Genomic DNA, 17,605 nt, shown 5'->3' with positions numbered 1-17,605 from the left:
TTCATTCAAAATATACAAAATACAATTAGGTTATTAAATACAATAACGACAGGCTTGGTACTCACTTAATGTGAAAAGTGGCATCTCCCATCGGTCAGTATTTGCTTGATATCTGGTTATATGGACGTCACTTTAATCCGCAGGCAGTTCTCAAGTTTTTTTTTGCATCAATCGATTCCTCTCGTGCGTCTTTATCACATTCATTGAGGAAAAGGACGACTCGCATGTAAAGAAAGGGAACATTGTGAGCACGGAAGATGTGAGTCTCACAACGGCTTTGCGTTGATGAAACCAGGTAGGATGAACATTATAGTTCGCTGTCCATTCCTCTTTAAATGCCCTGTTTTCACCGTCAACTTTCCTCTTTACACCTTTGGAGAGTGACATGATGTTTCTCTTGCTAGTTAGCAGGTTAAATGTTTAGCTAACTTCACCCGACACGCAAACAACCAATCCAATAATAATGTGACCTTGTCTGGGAGGAGGGGGGAATCATTCAGAATGAAAGTATGTTAAATAATTATTAGAATAAGCTAGGCTGCGCTACATCGTCAGTCCACACATTTATTATTCAAAACTATGGAAAAGGGTGAAACTACGTTTCAACGTTGTTGAGAATCACAACACAAACTTGCTAGTCAAGCCAAAATACTGCAACGTAATGGATTGGACTGCTACCTAGTTAACTACAACACTACTTTACATTGTTACCTAGTTAACTACAACACTACTTTACATTGTTACCTAGTTAACTACAACACTACTTTACATTGTTACCTAGTTAACTACAACACTACTTTACATTGTTACCTAGTTAACTAGAACACTACTTTACATTGTTACCTAGTTAACTACAACACTACTTTACATTGTTACCTAGTTAACTACAACACTACTTTACATTGTTAGCAGGCTCACAAAACAAGCTGTGTTAGTTGACTAGCGATGTGTACATTTTTCGAAAGAAAAGTCAAAGCATTAGAATGTGTCACATTTTTTAACAATCAATTACTTATGAATGAATTAATGGAATGAATGAATGGTCTTTATTGTCATTGCTACAGTACAGGTACCCAACAACGAAATTTAGGAGGGGTGGCGCTGTCAGGGAAAAACCTTCCGCTGGGCAAAAGCTACCGGGGGTGCGGCCTAACGCGTCACGACCAGCTGGCACGCGCACGCGTCACGACCAGCTGGCGAGTGTTTTTGAAACCTCCGTTTTGGCCGCCATTAGCGAAAAGCTTTAATTTGCCTCTACAAGTGTTAATATGTCATTTTATGAAGTTTTAATATGTTTTCAGGCGAGAAAGTAACCATATATATTCACAAAATGTATCCGGTTTATCAAAATAACCCGTTTATATAAAGAAAGAAACGGAGGTCTGATCAGCAGATCATTTCTCATAAAGTTGCAAACGCAACTTGAGCCCTGGACTAAGCATCCTAATATGTCATTTTATGAAGTTTTAATATGTTTTCAGGCGAGAAAGTAACCATATATATTCACAAAATGTATCCGGTTTATCAAAATAACCCGTTTATATAAAGAAAGAAACGGAGGTCTGATCAGCAGATCATTTCTCATAAAGTTGCAAACGCAACTTGAGCCCTGGACTAAGCATCCTAATATGTCATTTTATGAAGTTTTAATATGTTTTCAGGCGAGAAAGTAACCATATATATTCACAAAATGTATCCGGTTTATCAAAATAACCCGTTTATATAAAGAAAGAAACGGAGGTCTGATCAGCAGATCATTTCTCATAAAGTTGCAAACGCAACTCAGCAATTCAACTTAATAAAAATAATGCGCGTTTCGTTCAAGATCCATTAGAGTAGGACATGTACAGTTATGATAAGTACAGTCATATGTAACTTTTGGACTAGTATAGTAGTTGATATTGTAATAAAACGTGCCAATGTCAGACGATGAACAAACACACCACGAGTCCACACTGATTCAGAAAACAGAATAAACTTTATATATAAATACACAACACTTCAGGGGGATAACGTTTGCAAAAGAACTGTACAGGTTACAATCAGGTATATAATAATAGTTAGGGAGTAACATATCATTCACAAATTCAACAATAATAGAACCAGTATACGTATGTTACACAGTCAACTGTTAAGTGGGACAATGACAATCAACGGCCTAATCTCATCTTAAACCTCACCAAAACTCTCAGGGTGGGTGTAGGATGGAGAGAGGAGAAGGCAGGGTAGGTGTAGGATGGAGAGAGGAGAAGGCAGGGTGGGTGTAGGATGGAGAGAGAGAGAGGAGAAGGCAGGGTGGGTGTAGGATGGAGAGAGAGAGGAGAAGGCATGGTGGGTGTAGGATGGAGAGAGAGAGGAGAAGGCAGGGTGGGTGTAGGATGGAGAGAGTATTTTCCAGATTGTACACAGATAGCCCTGCTATGTCCTGTCTGGTGTAACAACAACAAATGCGAGGCGATGTGCATCAACACACACAGACCCCTGGGTTAGCCACATAGCCACATAGCTGCTAAGCTGCCTGACAACCATGTAGGAAGCTAACCTGCTACTGCTAGTCATCGGATGTGTGATCTAACCTACCTAACGACGGATCGGTGTGTGTTTTGGTTAGGGTGTGTGATCTGTGGTTCGTTAAGCAGATGATTACATGGCGAACATGTGTGAACATGCGTGTGTGTGTGTGTGTGTGTGTGTGTTAGCTCGGGTGTGTGAACATGCGTGTGTGTGTGTGTTAGCAGCTCGGGTGGCTAAACGCGACGTTTCATGGTTTTGGTGCGTTGCGTTCTGGCTTTAAGATCAGTTAACTAACTAACCATTAACCACTAGTTCACCAGTCATTAATCACCAGTTAGTCGTTTCACTGGACAGAAACAGCTTTGTGGGGATGGTTAAACAGTAACCTGTACGTTCTCTCTCTCCATCCTACACCCACCCTGCCTTCTCCTCTCTCTCTCCATCCTACACCCACCATGCCTTCTCCTCTCTCTCTCCATCCTACACCTACCCTGCCTTCTCCTCTCTCTCTCCATCCTACACCTACCCTGCCTTCTCTCTCTCCATCCTACACCCACCCTGCCTTCTCCTCTCTCTCTCCATCCTACACCCATCCTGCCTTCTCTCTCTCCATCCTACACCCACCCTGCCTTCTCCTCTCTCTCTCCATCCTACACCCACCCTGCCTTCTCTCTCTCCATCCTACACCCACCCTGTCTTCTCTCTCTATCCTACACCTACCCTGCCTTCTCCTCTCTCTCTCCATCCTACACCTACCCTGCCTTCTCCTCTCTCTCCATCCTACACCTACCCTGCCTTCTCCTCTCTCTCCATCCTACACCTACCCTGCCTTCTCTCTCTCCATCCTACACCTACCCTGCCTTCTCCTCTCTCTCTCCATCCTACACCTACCCTGCCTTCTCTCTCCATCCTACACCCACCCTGCCTTCTCTCTCTCTCCATCCTACACCCACCCTGTCTTCTCCTCTCTCTCTCCATCCTACACCCACCCTGCCTTCTCCTCTCTCTCTCTCCATCCTACACCCACCCTGCCTTCTCCTCTCTCCATCCTACACCTACCCTGCCTTCTCCTCTCTCCATCCTACACCCACCCTGAGAGTTTTGGTGAGGTTTAAGATGAGATTAGGCCGTTGATTGTCATTGTCCCACTTAACAGTTGACTGTGTAACATACGTATACTGGTTCTATTATTGTTGAATTTGTGAATGATATGTTACTCCCTAACTATTATTATATACCTGATTGTAACCTGTACAGTTCTTTTGCAAACGTTATCCCCCTGAAGTGTTGTGTATTTATATATAAAGTTTATTCTGTTTTCTGAATCAGTGTGGACTCGTGGTGTGTTTGTTCATCGTCTGACATTGGCACGTTTTATTACAATATCAACTACTATACTAGTCCAAAAGTTACATATGACTGTACTTATCATAACTGTACATGTCCTACTCTAATGGATCTTGAACGAAACGCGCATTATTTTTATTAAGTTGAATTGCTGAGTTGCGTTTGCAACTTTATGAGAAATGATCTGCTGATCAGACCTCCGTTTCTTTCTTTATATAAACGGGTTATTTTGATAAACCGGATACATTTTGTGAATATATATGGTTACTTTCTCGCCTGAAAACATATTAAAACTTCATAAAATGACATATTAGGATGCTTAGTCCAGGGCTCAAGTTGCGTTTGCAACTTTATGAGAAATGATCTGCTGATCAGACCTCCGTTTCTTTCTTTATATAAACGGGTTATTTTGATAAACCGGATACATTTTGTGAATATATATGGTTACTTTCTCGCCTGAAAACATATTAAAACTTCATAAAATGACATATTAGGATGCTTAGTCCAGGGCTCAAGTTGCGTTTGCAACTTTATGAGAAATGATCTGCTGATCAGACCTCCGTTTCTTTCTTTATATAAACGGGTTATTTTGATAAACCGGATACATTTTGTGAATATATATGGTTACTTTCTCGCCTGAAAACATATTAAAACTTCATAAAATGACATAACACTTGTAGAGGCAAATTAAAGCTTTTCGCTAATGGCGGCCAAAACGGAGGTTTCAAAAACACTCGCCAGCTGGTCGTGACGCGTGCGCGTGCCAGCTGGTCGTGACGCGTTAGGCCGCACCCCCGGTAGCTTTTGCCCAGCGGAAGGTTTTTCCCTGACAGCTCCCCTGGTGTTAGGAAAAAAAAAAGAAAAAAAGAAAAGAAAAGTTCGGGCCCGCCATCTAGTGGCTCAAAAAAAAATTGGCCCGAGGCCAAACCTAATTGCCGACCCCTGGCCTATAGGCTCCGTTTGGAGCAAAGAGCCTACGTGAAGTGTAGCTAGCTCGATGCTAGCTAGCTCGACGATAATTCCTGAAGTTCTAGACGTAGAACTCGCTAGGCTCCTTGTGTAGTCTAACGACTAGCATTCGGACGGCCAGCTAGCTTGAGTGACACGTGGTTTTTCGGACCATCGAGAGTTAATGGCCTGTGCCAGGCGTGATTGTATAAGAGTCTTCAGCAAATAGGTAGACAGAGTGGGTGTCCCATAGTGAGGGCTCTCCCTCATCCCCTTCAAAGAACCTGGGTGTACATAACCACTAGTTTTCCTAAATCAGGACCGTGAGACCATAAGTCGTACCCTCCGATCCTCATCCACTGTTCCCCTCACTGTCCCACCCAAACTCAAAGGCTTCGGAGACCGTGCTTTTTCACGAGCTGCACCCCGCCTCTGGAACTCCGTCAACCACTCACCCTCACTCTCCACTTTTAAATCCCACCTCAAAACCTACCTGTTCTCCCATGCATACAACCTCCCCTACCCCTAACCATCTCCCCTAACCCCTCCCCCCCTGGACATTGCTGTGTTAATTGTTCCCTGTGCCTGTTCGTTAACTCTGTGTTGTATGTGCTCATGTTATCTGTTGCTTGTTGCTTCTGTGTTTTCTGTTTTTCCCATATTGTCAGCGTCTTTTAGCCCCGGAAAAGCGCTATATAAATACAATGAATTATTATTATTATTATTATTATAAGTCTTCCATTGGAAATCAGGGCTAATTCTCTCTCTGAAAAGCCATAACCTCAACACTAGGACAGCCGTGCCTATTTCACCTACTATTAGAGCCACCAGAATGGAAATCTGCTACTTACACACAGAGATCACTAGAGGGCGCTTCTTGTAAAGTAGCCTGCTTCCTACACAGAAAAAACTGCAAAATAGCTTCATACTAGCTTATCCTGATGTGATTTAGAAAACGTAAGGATACTGGGTGGTAGAACGCACATATCTAGGAAAAACTCATGAAAGGAGGGTCCTGAAATTTCATCGATTACAAAGGCCTTCCTTTTTTTCTTTTTACCTCACAGGGACACCGTGGCGCCACCATGGCTGTTCTAGTAAAAGACAGTACCTGTCTATCATAAGGACACCTACTCAAGAGGCACATGTGATCGTCATGTGTTCAGCTGTGTGGTGACTCACCAGCGTCATGGCAACACAGGAATGTTGGGATCCTCGAATCAATAGCCAGATAATGACTAAGCTCGCAGGATCGCCTCATTCCTCAATCTGTCTGCCCCCCCCCCCCCCTCCTCTAAAAGAGGGAACTTTTTTTTTTACTAGAGGAAGCGTTCTCACCTTGTGGTTTGGCAGAGAGGGCCTCCTTGCTGATGGACACCTTCCCAATGACATCGTCACGGCTGAGAAGACACAGAGGGAAACACAGGGTGAGGCAGATTCCACAGAATTGGCTCTGCCTGCTTGTACTGAACCTGAACGTTGACAAAATGACTGAACAGGTTTCTGCTACTCCATAAAAGCTCGGAATTTATATGAAACATGTAAGTTGTAAGTTAATGTAAGTTAATGAAAAGTTAAAACAATCACAAAAATAAGTATCAGGACAGAGGCCTATACACCCAATGTTATCAAATACATGGAGACCGTGAAGGATAACATAGATGTTATTGAAAATGACGGGAGAGCAGAGGGACTAAAATCTGGATCAGAATGATCCCGATTCTTTTTCTCTGGTCCAGGATCAGAGATTGATCTGGCTGATTTTGAGTCGCATAGGGAAAAAAACAGCCAGCTCGAACTGAACCTGGATCAGAGAACAAAAAAATCAGGATCGTTCTGATCCAGATGAAACGTTTTGGCCAGACCTGGGCCCTGAGGACAGGCCGGCAGCGGGTCTTTTACCTGAGTGAGTCCTCGTCCAGCACGTGGAAGGACACCGTGTGGAACGAGGGCGGCAGGTGGACGTTGTACTCCTCCCCCCAGAAGGGAGACAGAGTCTTCCATATTGTGGCGGTCCTGTGAGGGAGCGGTAAGGTTACAAAAGACGACGAGGGAATTCTGGGTGATACAGAGAGCTCTATGTACATTCACACTTTTGACAAGGTGCTCTATTTGTTAACATATCCCAACCAACCTATGCCCTATCTTTACCTATCTTATTGTTTCTGCTTGTTTGTTTGTTTGTTTGTTTTTTCTGGGGGGTTTTGTTTTGTTTTGTTGTTTTTTCTTTTTCTTTTCTAGATTGTGATGTGGGTATTAATGTGTGTCTGTCTTTTTTTATTGTTGTTCTACTCTCAAGGAAAACAATGAATATATTTGAGAACAAAAGACGACACCACAGACACCAACACACCTGAGACACCACAGACACATGTCAACACCACGAACACGTCAACACCACTGACACATGTCAACACCACAGACACCAACACACCTGAGACACCACAGACACACATCAACACCCTGAGACACCACCACAGACACATATCAACACCCTGAGACACCACAGACACATATCAACACCCTGAGACACCACAGACACATATCAACACCCTGAGACACCACCACCGACACATATCAACACCCTGAGACACCACCACAGACACATATCAAGATCACAGACTCACATCAACACCACAGACATGCATCAACACCACAGACTCACATCAACACCACAGACACATATCAACACCCTGAGACAACACCACAGACACACATCAACACCACAGACACACATCAACACGCCTGCGGTGGCGCATGCATATTTGACGCATGCATATTTCTGAGACAATGAGGGGACCATACATTGAGTGTTGATGACACAGTGGTTTCCCAAGGACAGAGTTTCATCTTTGTGTCATTGACAAAAGACATTAACCAGCTATCAACCAAAGAGCTCTGCCTTCATGCCAACAGTCTGCAAGTGCTGGATTTCATGGCCTATATTCCGCCGCAGACAGAAGACCCGTCTCTTCAGGCTACATCCTGACAGGATCCTTCCTTCTTCTACCTGACAGTCTCCTTCATTATTCTAGCATTGTGACTGCCAATGGCACCTGGGGGGTGTTCCATCAACATCACTAAAGGAAAGTCTAGGCTTATTTTGATTCAAAAATCGGGGCTTGTTTTGATAAATCTCACGAGACTGATCAGAAATAAGTCTGGATCTTCCTTTAGCGACTGATTTGCATAGGAATCAATTACACACTGTGTGGATCAGGTTCACAAACTGAGCAAATGGAGAGGAACAAAACTGTTCAGGAATGTGACCCTGAGGCCTGGGGAGACTTACACAAATCTACAAAGTTGAATGGTGGAGAGGAACAAGCACAGTCGATGGGACAACATCATCTCAGTCTCTCTACAAAATTGGTCTATATCCAAGTGGCCAAAAATAATCCCTTAGCCTAATGGGAAAATAATCTATCTCATATCCATAATTGTGTTTGCAACAATGGATTCAAGTGATACAGCATAGAAAGTGGCTGGAAATGTGTTTATTTGGTTTAACTACAAAACATTAACTTAACACACTCTCGTGTGAAGGATAGTGGTAGCTGCATCAAGTTATGGGTATATATGTCACTGGCAGGGACTGAGGAGTTTGTCAGGATCAAGAGAAAATAAAAATAAAAGTGCTATGTTGGTAGTGACATCCTAATCTACACAGTGTGTAATTGATTCCTATGCAAATCAGAGACCTTATAAAAACATCCTTGCATTTAGATGGACTCAATTCAACTTATTGAGTGATTTGTTGATTGCTTTTTAGCAAATTTTAAGAGTGGCATAGCAAATGGTGTGAAGACTTATGCACATGAGGTATTTCTGTGTTTCAATCTGAATACATTTGCAGACATTTCTAAAAACTTTTTCACTTTGTCATTCTGGGGTATTGTGTGTGGATTGATGCAAATTTGTATTTATTTAATCAATTTAAAATTGAGTCTATAACACAACAACATGTGGAAAAAGTTAAGGGGTGTGTTGACTTTCGATAGCCACTGTATAGATGATTCACTTTAGACAAATGTACTTGTTGTAGGTAGCTTTGGCTAAACATTTCAATGTAAATGTCAATGTGAAAAACTGAAGACTATTTCTATTGCCTTATTATCAACAACACAGCAATGAAACACTAACAACAGAAGTATTTTTTTCCCACAGAGAAGGCGTCGTCTACTGTACACACCTGTCAGTTCAGTCCCCCAGCACCTCTCACTAATTGCATGATGAACACAGAGGACTCCAATTCTGTCATTAACGACTTTACCGCCCACAGACCTCCGCTTCACATCAGCACCCGTTCAGAGTGAGAGAGACAGAGGTCACACAGTCACACATAAACAAGCAAATCTGCCATGATCTCACTATGGGAGAGAACCATTTGAGCCTTTTGCGGTACTGCTGTTTGCACACAGCCCTGCCCTGGTCAACGTGAACTCTCAATAACCCTTTGCAATAACTGCTCTTTGCAATACTACATGTTTGCACATACCTCTTTTTTTATATATAGCCTCTAATGTATAGATCTGTACCAGTGGAGGCTCCTCCATAGAGGTGGAGGAGGCCTGGCCTCCCCAATAATTTGAGAGAAGAGAGAGAGATTTAAAAAAGCAATAATTATATTTTTTATCAGACACACAACATACAATTCAGAACAATACTTCATCCATTTCTAATATTTATCCTGCAGAACAGCACTCATACACGCGTGTGGCGGAAAAAGGTACTACACGGAGGCCAGGCCTCCTGTCGGAAAGTGGTTTCTCATAGAAGTCAATGTAATGCAATTTTTTTCATGGCAATATGTGATTGGCCAAATCACTGAAAATGGGTGGGCACAGGAGGCCTGGCCTCCGTGTAGTACCTTTTTCCGCCACACGCGTATGAGTGCTGTTCTGCAGGATAAATATTAGAAATGGATGATGTATTGTTCTGAATTGTATGTTGTGTGTCTGATTGACATAGTGTTTGAGTGCTTTTGACATGTCATTGATTGTATGTAGTATGTTGTGGTGAATGTTGTGAGCCTGAGCAGTAGGAATAATAGCTGCTGCAGGCGGACCAGAGATTCATGCCAATTGTTTTGTTTATTTGATGACCCATTGTGCAGGCAATAAAAGCTGCTTCATCCACCATCCTGAGAGTGTCCCAATCCCTTCAGTACCGCCAAACACAAATTAATAATTTTTAACAAAGACAGATAAGAAGAACAGGGAACATTCCATCGCGAGTGAAGCGAGCAAGCGGAAAAAAAATTGGCCTCCTCAATTCTGGAAGTCACCAGCCTCCACTGATCTGTACCATACTGTACATAGCTACCTTAACTGTACAAAGCTGCTATCCATCTCTTGTATATACCTCTAACTACCATACTTGCCATACTGTACCATACATATCACTAGGATGTTTTATATCACTATTTGCACTTCTGGTTAGACGCTAAACTGGATTTCGTTGTCTGGTACTTGTACTCTGCAATGACAAATGAAGTTGAATCTAATCTGATCTAAATCTGTGTGTCTACAGCTTATACAGGCGCCCACTGACTTAGCTGGTGGACCCCTCACTTCCAAGGCTGGGTGGCAACACAATGGCTGACTGGTAATCCTTTGAGATAACCTGAACATCAATTAAAAGGTGTTTCTATTATTTCTATTCAGTCAAAACCGCTGATAAAACATATTGTGTCCATCACAAGTACATTCTAACTGAAGGTATGATCAATTGATTTAAGACATTCGTGGCTTTCGTCACAGCACACCCAACCCCCCCCCCCCCCCCCCAGAAGGAAATGAATAAAGCTTTAACCAGCTTCGATATGCCAAACTAAATGAAAGTAAGTGGCGCTCTGCGGAAAATCTGGAAATTATAATCTAATTAATCATCGATTGAATTTTTGGGGGATAATCGCCTTAGCCCAAACAAAGCAAAGAGGATCTCCTGCCAGCTTAATGGCAGAACCAGACACAGGAAATACACACACACACACACACACACACCTAATGATGGCTTCATTGTCGATCCTCACGATACAATATGGATCACTGCTCCCAGTACTGCAAAGGAAACAAAAGAAATAATTGAACACATTATGAATTCATGTACATTAGGCTTTTATTAATCTGTAACTAAGTCAGATCTAGTGGGGATGGATGTGGATGGGTTAATGGTGTCGGTTGTGTTGGTGGTGTTGGTATTAGTGGTTGGGTGAAGCTCAACAAATGGAAGAGAAGGTGGAACGAAAGAGAGTCATAGATTTAACAATCTTCTCCCTTTTGTTCCAGATATGACCCAGGCAGCGCTTCTTGGCGGCACGCAGGAAGTGCAGGCATGCTTGGGTGCATGCATCTCTGCGTGAGTATCCGTGGGTGTCAAAGCCTATGGGCGAAAGGGCACCTGATACAGAGCAGTATCTCTAGTGCGGCCTTTGCAGCCTCCAGCAGTTCAAAATAGCTCTGATGGGTACCAGCAGACTTCACACCCGGGCCAGGGGGAGCAGAGCTATGCTGCTGGCCTTTAAAGCCTCAACCATTGATCCCTGGGAACCCAAAGGGGCTAGAGCCCTCATCGTTTCAGTTCACCAACCCTCAGTGCTCGGGGGGCGGGCTGGCCAACTTCACAGGTAGGTTTATTCATCTCATAATAAGCCTCTCATGTTCTGGGCCGATCGATCGGGACCCTCTCGTTTAGGCCCGAGGGCCACAATCCCTCAGAGTGACTATCAGAGTCTTTTGTTTTGGAGATGAATGCATTTTTTCGCTAATGAGTGTGTCGGATTGCGATGTTCTGACTGAAACAGCCCTATGCCAGATGGTACCATGTCAACAAACGGCTTCCGTAAACAAAGTGAGATTGGAGCGTTCCCTGTTCTTCTCTCTGTGTGCTGCTCTATTCGCTGTAGAAGCTGGACATCAGTCAAAACAATTCTACTTGTTCTTCTGCACAAATAAACAACGGAAAAAACGCTGTTCTCGAGTTTTATTGCCTTTTTTGGGTTCTCCGTCGTTCGAATTCCATTATCACACGATCCAAAAGGGGAAAGAAACAGTTTATCTCCAGACACGGTGAAAGGACAGGTTCCATTACCGCTTTTAAAGGGAGAAACAATCAGTGCTGAGCTTCTTCAATGCTGTGATCGTCAGGGGGGGAAGTTAATATTGTTTTGTTTGGGGAGGGAGAATTGAATTATCTGGCCGAGGCAGGATTAGTGACACATAATTATAGGGCCATTAATGGACTACCAGGCCACCGAGCAGTGAGGAGAGGCTGCAGGTTGATTCATTTCAGCTCTGCGTTATCTTTGTGATGGGGATACCGGGGGGGGGCTGCAGGGAAATCAGGTGCTACATCAAACATTTTGTCAGTTTCACCACGTACGTGTTTGGTGGGAACACCTGCAGCACCGTGATAGCACTGATGACGGAGGAGGCGGTTGTTCTTTTGGCTTTTTTTTCTTTTTCGACACAGTCTCTTCCAAAAGACAGTATTTTCCGGTTGTGATCCGACTTATTGACAGTAGGGATGTCCCGATCCCATTTTTTCACTACAGATACCGATACCTGGGCTTCAGGTATCTGCGATACCTATACCGATCCGATATTTGTATTTATTGTTTTACTCCAGAATAATAACAAATACTTCCCCAGTATATAGTCCACAACAACAGTTGGCTATTAAAGACTGCCAGCCTTTATTCAAGCAACAAAAACAGTACTCTGCAGTACTCAGTGACCAACTGGTTTAAAGTTAAAACAATTTAAACAGAAGCATTCAGCATTGTAGAAAAAAAAGAGTTACTGTCTGATTTCTAGTTTTAGTGCCTTCAGGTTTTTATTCTATTTATCTTCTCTTACAAATGGCAAATCAATTATAGGACCCTTTTTAAAAGTGTAGCCTAGTGATGCCCGCTGGTGAGACCAGAAACCAGTCGCAGAATCGAAGGGGTGTCAACAATATCAGGTTTTCGGGTTTTTTCATAACAGGCAACTTGACGTTACTGTTTTCCAATACCCAGTCCATATAATAAAAAACAGTTTAACGATCACTAAATAATTATAATCTGTGGATTGGATTAACTGTTCTCGTTTGCCGGAGGCTACCGGTAAGTGATAATGACTTGTAAATAGGGGTGTAACGGATCACGGAAATTCCGTGATCCGTTCGGATCGCCCTCCACGGTTCGGAACGCGTGTGTACCGCGGATCAATAGCAAAAAAAAAAAAACTCGTTTTTTTTTTTTTTTGCGTTCGTAAATCCGCTCTGGAATCTGATCAGCGTTCAAGGAACGCCTCTTGTCCAATCAAATTACTTGGTCCCTTTATGACGTCGGACCCAGTGTGCGCTCCGGCGCTCTCAAAGCAAATTTACGAACGCGGCCCAAGTGTATCATGTTACGTTGTTCGGCGGAGAAGAACTCGAAATGCCTCCCTCGTCATTTAAATCCCATGTATGGGAGCACTTTGGCTTCTCTGTCAACTATGACGGGAGGCACGAAAAAGGTAGCTCGACAACTTCTGATAATGTAGGCATTTTTTTCATACCATGTTCAAAATAAGGGTTCACTTTATTATTTAGTTAAAAGTGGCATAAAACATGTGTATTCATCTGCTTTAAAGAGCCCAGTGATTCACTGCTGCAACCAGGCGCCTCCTCCCTCTCTCCTATCATTTAAATTGAGTGTATTTCAGTATAATTATGTAATGTTTGAGTGTAGAATATGTTATATATATATATATATATATGTATATATGTATGTATATATATATATATATATATATATATATATATATATTACCAGTTTTGACATCTTGAATGTTGTTGGTTTTTGTCACATAGTAAAAGTGGTGTTTTTACAGAATTCAAGGAAAAAGCAGTTTTTATAAAAACAAAAATGTTTGTGTTGATCCGAAAAATGATCCGATCCGTGACTCAAAAACCGTGACACGATCCGATCCGTGAGTTAGGTGATCCGTTACACCCCTACTTGTAAACATACTTTCGTATTAGGACGTATTCAAAAGCAAGGACTGTGTGTTCATCTAGTTATGTGTAGTTATGTGTTTTTAGCCTGTCCATGTTCTCTCAGCAAGTTGTGATGTTATAAAAACGCAGTTAGACGTTCGTAGCTATGTACCACTGTTAGCCGCTAGCTGTTAGCAGCGTTTGTTGTTGTGGTTTGATCAGTCACTTTTCTCCTGTCGCATTCCCATTCGGTGCACCAACATTCAAATACTCGTGTCGTCTTGAATTATTTTCCGATTTCAATGTATGACGCATCATTTGAAAGCTTACCATCTGTAGTTTCAGACTATGTAAATAACCGAAAAGTTACGTAAGCAAATGGTTTATGATTTCACCAGCTGGCATCATGACATTGTCAGACTCATTACACACAGGTAGCTACTAGCCAACTCTCATGCATGTGACCAATGACTACTACTGTTGTCGTCGCGTGAGTGACACTCCAGATCGGGCACGCAGATCGCAGCCTATTTTTTTTCTGGTGCGATCTGCGATCCAGCATTCAGGACCAATATCGCAGCGATATGCGATATCAATATCGGATCGGGACATCCCTAATTGACAGACTGTGTCAGGTGAATTTAGGACAGTATGACATGACCAAGTGATGGTCTGGTTGTCTGTCTTAAAGAGATCACAGCACACACACACACTTATCACCAGAGTGTGTGATACAGAGGGGGATTAGTGCATAGAGTAATAATAATGTAATGGACTGAGTTCTAGTGGTTTAACATTACTGTTGCTTTAAATGAAATGAGAATAAAGTTGGTAATCAAGAACCCTCCGTCTGGTATGTGACAACGCTACAATAATAATAATAATAATAACTTTAATTTATATAGCGCCTTTCAAAAAAAACAAGGACGCTTTACAAGGGAATGATCAGACAGACAAACAGAAAACAAACAAAGCAAAACTGAAACAATGACTAGGGGCCAAAGGCCTTGGTGAACAGTTTCGAGGGCTAATTTGAAGGAGTCCAGGGTGGGGGCGTTGCGGATCACTATGGGGAGGGAGTTCCAGAGTGACTGACTGTTCTCATTGATGGGGTTCAACGTTATTTCATGTCATTGGGCGAACTGTTTGAACGTGCTCTGTCCATCTGTTTACGTACAGTAAGGAGTGAATATTCTCCATCTGTTTATGAAGAATAAGGAGTGAATATTCTCCATCTGTTTATGAAGAATAAGGAGTGAATATTCTCCATCTGTTTACGTACAGTAAGGAGTGAATATTCTCCATCTGTTTATGAAGAATAAGGAGTGAATATTCTCCATCTGTTTATGAAGAATAAGGAGTGAATATTCTCCATCTGTTTATGAAGAATAAGGAGTGAATATTCTACTGTAACAGCAGGGAGACCTCTATGGAATGTACTGTACCTGTGTTTAACATTAATATTTGAAAATGTATATATAAATGTATATTCTACTCTCAACATAAATACAAAAGTGCTTTGAATGTAGGTCAATCTTTTTTCTTTTTTTGTACTGTTTTATTGCCATGCAATCAACTTGTCAGTCAATTGTTGGAATTTGGTATTTTTGCTCTAGACACAGAGTCTACACACATGGTCAGCCATATTCGGCCCATTTCACAATGAGCATAGGTTATTCTGACAATGCTATACCATGCCAACAGACCACGCAATGTCATTTTCGATTTTACCACCGAACGTGAAAACAGAAAACAGAAGCTGGAAATTGAATACTATTTTTCAACGTATAATCATAGACTACCACCCTACCCTGAAAATACTTTATGGGCCAAAATAAACTGTGTTCCATGGTTCACATTTGTTTAAATAGCGACCAGCTAACTTTAGCCACCAGTACAAGAAAACAAGAAGAAGAAAACAATGGACAAGATGGTTTCAATTACACTATGTTCTGGTCAGAGTGTTCATTCAAATTGGCCGTTCAACTCAATATGCCTGAATGTAGCAACTGAATTAAAACTACACCAGACGTAGGCACCAGTGTGAAGTGGGCTCATCTTACTGATGACCTCAGTTCTCGGAAAAGAGCAAAAAAACAAGCTGGAAGCACTTTATGGAAAGCCCAGCTGATGAGGAGGTCAATAAACAGACACATAAAATCCAGGATATGGATGGCGCTGGTGGTTTCTTACCTTCCGCTGAGGAAGAAAAGGAGTCTGTGTAAATACACACGACACACCAGCTGTGTCCTACTGAACACCACACTTATGAAAGGACATCATGACAGTAGCAGAATTGCATATTAATGTGTCGTGACATTCCAAAAGGAATTTCAGTTGGTCAATTGCGTCATTGGTCAGAATTAAATGTCAGTCTTGATATCAACAAAGCATGAGGTTACATAAATAACCAAGAAAAGGATTCCTCTAACTGTGGAATCCTGGCATTAGCCAGGAAGAAACATTCCCTCTGAGAACAGTCCCGTTCCCGCGCCATAACCACAACACTGGAGTCCGATCCCCATCTCAGGAGGGAGCTGCATGTGAGCTGGTGACTGGAGGGTTGCTGGCATCCTATCCAAGGTGCTTACCACTGCCGTTGTGCCCTTGAGCAAGGCACTTATTTAACCCCTAATTGCTCCAAGGGCGCTGACTATGGCTGACCCTGTGCCTAGAGCAAAAAAAGAAATGTTGTTGTACTATGTAGTATGTGCAATGACAAAAAGGTTGAAGGTTGAGTGAGTTACAGCCAGCCAGCAGGAATTTCAATAAACACTTCCTTCCTCTTAGTCTTGTGATGATACGGGTGATGGAAAAGTTGAGTTGTGCAACAATAGTTATGCTTGATTTCCATGATCAGAGTAAACAGCGTGGCATGCCTGTTTGAGTCAGGGAGAGTGATGGTTAGACAGGGCAGAGCAACAGGGTTGTGTAGCCAATTAGCAGCAAAATGACGGAAACATACTTCAGTCACAGAACTTCATGTACTTCGATGGTCCCACTATCCTGTTAGTTCGAGTGTGCTTTTCCCTGTTCCTACCCAAAGCATAGATTTCCGTAAACAGATGAAGAGATGACCTATTTTTGAAAATGAGTGATGAGGGATGACACTATCTTGTGTCACATCTCACAAACATTGTGTTGCTTTGGTTTCATTTGTGAATGAACTTGTCCGTCTTCTTCCGATATTCTTTTTTAATAGAACAGCAAAAACATGTATGTTGTTTGCATGACTAATCACATGCTCCCATATCAATGAGAAAACCAATGATGTGCCTAAGAAATCACTTCGTGCATGGCATGTCACTACTACCAGTCATTCACGCAACATGTTTATTTCATCAAACATTATTTAAGTTAATCGCATAGCAATAAAACACCTTCAGTTGACACGTGAAAAAGTACTATACTTTACCATGGCATACTTTTTGGAAGGCTCATTCCAAGACCGATTTATTCAACATTCAATAAAACAAACAGATGAATCAGAGAACAAAAGAAGAGCAGAAATCAAGTTATTGGAACAACACTTACATGTCCTTAATTGGCAAATTTTTCCCCTCGACAATTCGAATATATAAAGTGCTTCGTTTTGCCATGGTGGAAAAATCCGTGCGTCCACGATGACCCGTCTTTGCTGTGTGATATCAACACGCGCGGATTGTTCCCCCGTCTCAAAAACAGCTGTTCGCCAGCATGATGATCAACTACGGTTGACTGTCACTTCATCTACATACAAAGGCAAACGTCAACGTCGTTTGTCACCTTTTCAACTCCTAGTAGGGTTTCTATCTCGTACATGCTCTGCCCTACTCGTAGTTGGAGAAAG

The 17,605-nt window shown here is 42.2% G+C and overlaps 1 protein-coding gene across 1 annotated transcript in view; it reads right to left on the bottom strand.

Annotated features, from left to right (window-relative positions):
• rasa4 (RAS p21 protein activator 4) overlaps positions 1 to 17,375 on the bottom strand; it is a gene marked incomplete at both ends in the record, with an annotated part of 94,960 nt that extends 77,585 nt beyond the window's left edge. The window contains 4 exons of the mRNA XM_080528780.1: positions 6,148 to 6,209; positions 6,712 to 6,825; positions 10,815 to 10,871; positions 17,311 to 17,375. Of these exons, the coding sequence (XP_080384906.1) occupies positions 6,148 to 6,209; positions 6,712 to 6,825; positions 10,815 to 10,871; positions 17,311 to 17,375 (298 nt within the window). The remainder of the gene's footprint in view (positions 1 to 6,147; positions 6,210 to 6,711; positions 6,826 to 10,814; positions 10,872 to 17,310) is intronic.
• Between the last annotated feature and the right edge of the window lie 230 nt (positions 17,376 to 17,605).

Source organism: Nansenia antarctica (genome assembly GCF_963989245.1).
Source record: "Nansenia antarctica genome assembly, chromosome: 4".
NCBI classification, from domain to species: domain Eukaryota; kingdom Metazoa; phylum Chordata; class Actinopteri; order Argentiniformes; family Microstomatidae; genus Nansenia; species Nansenia antarctica.
This window is presented reverse-complemented; position numbering and strand designations above follow the sequence as displayed.